The sequence below is a fragment of the Gobius niger genome (genome assembly GCF_951799975.1).
Source record: "Gobius niger genome assembly, chromosome: 7".
NCBI lineage: Eukaryota > Metazoa > Chordata > Actinopteri > Gobiiformes > Gobiidae > Gobius > Gobius niger.
This window is the reverse complement of record NC_136858.1, coordinates 39,690,158-39,692,966: the sequence shown is the minus strand read 5'-3', so window position 1 is coordinate 39,692,966 and position 2,809 is coordinate 39,690,158. Positions and strand designations below refer to the sequence as shown.

Sequence of the window (2,809 nt, the reverse complement as noted above, 5' to 3'; positions counted from 1 at the left end):
CTCTGACTCTCTCAGTGGCAGCGCCTAAAGAATTATTATTATTATTATTATTAATATTATATGCAAACTATGAAATACACAGAAGAAAAGAAAACTGCTCCGTTAAAGCAGAGGATATTGAAACACAATCCAGTTATGGCACTAGTATCTGATAATGTATATGATGAATTTCTACCTCTACAATAAAAATCTATTCTATTCTATTACTTTGGGCCTTGTTCACTTCTCTGCCCCCACAGCACGGACGAGACTCTCTGGTCTTCAAAGATGATGATGAAGGATGTCTGTAGTATTTCTGGATTCACGTGGACTCTCTGTGTATTGTGTGCAGGTGAATCATCAGTGAATAAGTCTCTGAAGTAAAATCTTCTGTGTCTCAGGTCAGAATGGCTGCTGTGAGATCTGAGGACCAGTTCCTGTGCTCCATCTGTCTGGACCTGTTCACTGAACCAGTGTCCACTCCATGTGGACACAACTTCTGCAGACGCTGCCTCTCTCAGCACTGGGACACCAGCGCCCCCTGCAGGTGCCCTCTGTGTAATGAGCTGTTCCACAGAAGGCCAGAGCTCAGAGTGAACACGATGTTCTCAGAGATGGTCTCTCAGCTCAAACAGGAAGCAGGAAGTAGGTCTGAAGTGTCCAAACCTGGAGAAGTGTCCTGTGATCACTGCAGCGATCCCAAACTGAAGGCGCTGAAGTCCTGCCTGGTCTGTCTGTCCTCGTACTGTGAGAGCCACCTCCAGCCTCATCTGAGCGTGTCTGGACTGAGGAGCCACCAGCTGATGGAGCCAGTGGACAACATGGAGGACAGAATGTGTCCCCAACACCACAAACCTCTGGAGCTCTTCTGCCGCAGCGACCACAGCTTCCTCTGCACCATGTGTGCTCTGCTGGAGCACCAGTCCCATAAGTTTGTGCCTCTGAAGGAAGAGTTCGACCAGAGAAAGGTCCCTCTACAGCAGAGCCACCACATGGTGGAGCAGAGGAGGCAGAAGATCCAGGAGCTCCAGAGCTCAGTGCAGCTCAGTCAGAGAGCAGTGGACAGAGAGAAGAGCACAGGGCTGCAGGCCTTCAGCGCTCTGATAGAGTCTGTGCAGAGGAGCAGAGAGCGCTTCATCCAGGAGCTGCAGGAGAAACACAGGCACACACAGACTCAGGCTGAAGCTCTGCTCCAACAGCTGAAGCAGGAGATCTGTGAGCTGGAGCAGAGGAGCACTGAAGCTGAGCAGCTCCTACGCTCTGAAGACCAGCTCCACTTCCTCCAGCACTGCCCTGCACTGCCCCCTACTGGCCTGAAGGACTGGAGCAGCATCAGACTGGAGCTGGAGACGTTTGAAGGAACTGCAGCACGAGCTTTGACTGAACTGGAGGAGAATCTGAAGGAAACATTCACTGGAAAAATTAGGAAAATACCAAAACCGGACGTCAACACAAAGCCAAACCCCAATTTGAGGAGAGTGCAGCAGTTTGCAGTCGACCTGACTCTGGATCCAGACACTGCTCAGGTCAATCTGTCGGTGTCCAATGATCTGAAGCAGGTCCATGACACACATCAGGAGAACTTCAGTGACAGTCCTCAGAGATTTACTTGGGCTAATGTTTTTACAAAGCAGAGTTTCTCCTCAGGCAGGTTCTACTTTGAGGTTCGAGTCAAAGATAAAACTCATTGGTATTTGGGAGTGGCCAAAGACCCCGCAGACAGAAAGAAGGTGAACGCACTAACCAGCACAAATGGATTCTGGTGCTTATGCATGAAGCGTGGACCTTCTTATGTTGCCTGTACTGACCCTCCAGTTCCTCTGTCCCTGAAGCGTGCTCCTCAGAAGGTCGGGGTGTTTGTGGACTATGACGAGGGGCTGGTCTCCTTTTATGACGCAGACACTGCAGATCTCATCTACTCCTTCACCCACTGCAGCTTCAGGGAGAAACTCTTTCCATTTTTAAATCCTTGTTATCACTATTTTGGTTCAAACTCAGCTCCTCTGGTCCTGATTTGACACTTCCTGCAGACACTGAAAGATCACTGTACAAAGATAACGATGACGACTATACAAGCCCACTGTAAACTCTAAGGAAAAACTAAAACACCAGCAGGTAAAGTGTAAAAGGATGGTTTTGTTATTGCTGCTGTGAAGTGGTCGAGATAAAGATCATTAAATCATCTGTGATTCAGGAGAATTAGGCAAAAGGTAAATATAGTTATTGTAGGGCTGCTCGATTATTGAAAAAATAATAATCACGATTATTTTTGTCATAATTGAAATCACGATTATTCAAACGATTATTTGTTGCCTTTAAAAAAATCCATCAAAAAAGTGACAAAAATCCAGCAAAAAAAGACAAAAATCCATCAAAAAAAGACAAAAAACCATCAAAAAAAGTGACAAAAATCCATCAAAAAAAGACAAAAATCCATCAAAAAAGTGACAAAAATCCATCAAAAAAAGTGACAAAAATCCATCAAAAAAAGGCAAAAATCCATCAAAAAAGTGACAAAAATCCATCAAAAAAGTGACAAAAATCCATAAAAAAAAAGACAAAAATCCATAAAAAAAAAGTGACAAAAATCCATCAAAAAAGTGACAAAAATCCATAAAAAAAAAGACAAAAATCCATAAAAAAAAAGTGACAAAAATCCATCAAAAAAAAGTGACAAAAATCCATCAAAAAAAAGACAAAAATCCATCAAAAAAAAGACAAAAATCCATCAAAAAAAGACAAAAATCCATCAAAAAAAGACAAAAATCCATCAAAAAAGTGACAAAAATCCATCAAAAAAAGACAAAAATCCATCAAAAAAGTGACAAAA

The 2,809-nt window shown here is 43.4% G+C and overlaps 1 protein-coding gene across 1 annotated transcript; it reads left to right on the top strand.

Annotated features, from left to right (window-relative positions):
• Positions 1-370: 370 nt before the first annotated feature.
• LOC306966007 (E3 ubiquitin-protein ligase TRIM39-like) lies at positions 371-2,001 on the top strand. Its single transcript, XM_079560638.1, has one exon. The coding sequence runs from the start codon at positions 387-389 to the stop codon at positions 1,995-1,997; it is 1,611 nt and encodes a 536-aa protein (XP_079416764.1). The 5' UTR covers positions 371-386; the 3' UTR covers positions 1,998-2,001.
• The last annotated feature ends 808 nt before the right edge of the window (positions 2,002-2,809 follow it).

Coding starts and splice junctions, on each gene's coding strand:
- LOC306966007 (XM_079560638.1), top strand. CDS start 387: ATGGCTGCTGTGAGATCTGAGGACCAGTTCCTGTGCTCCATCTGTCTG.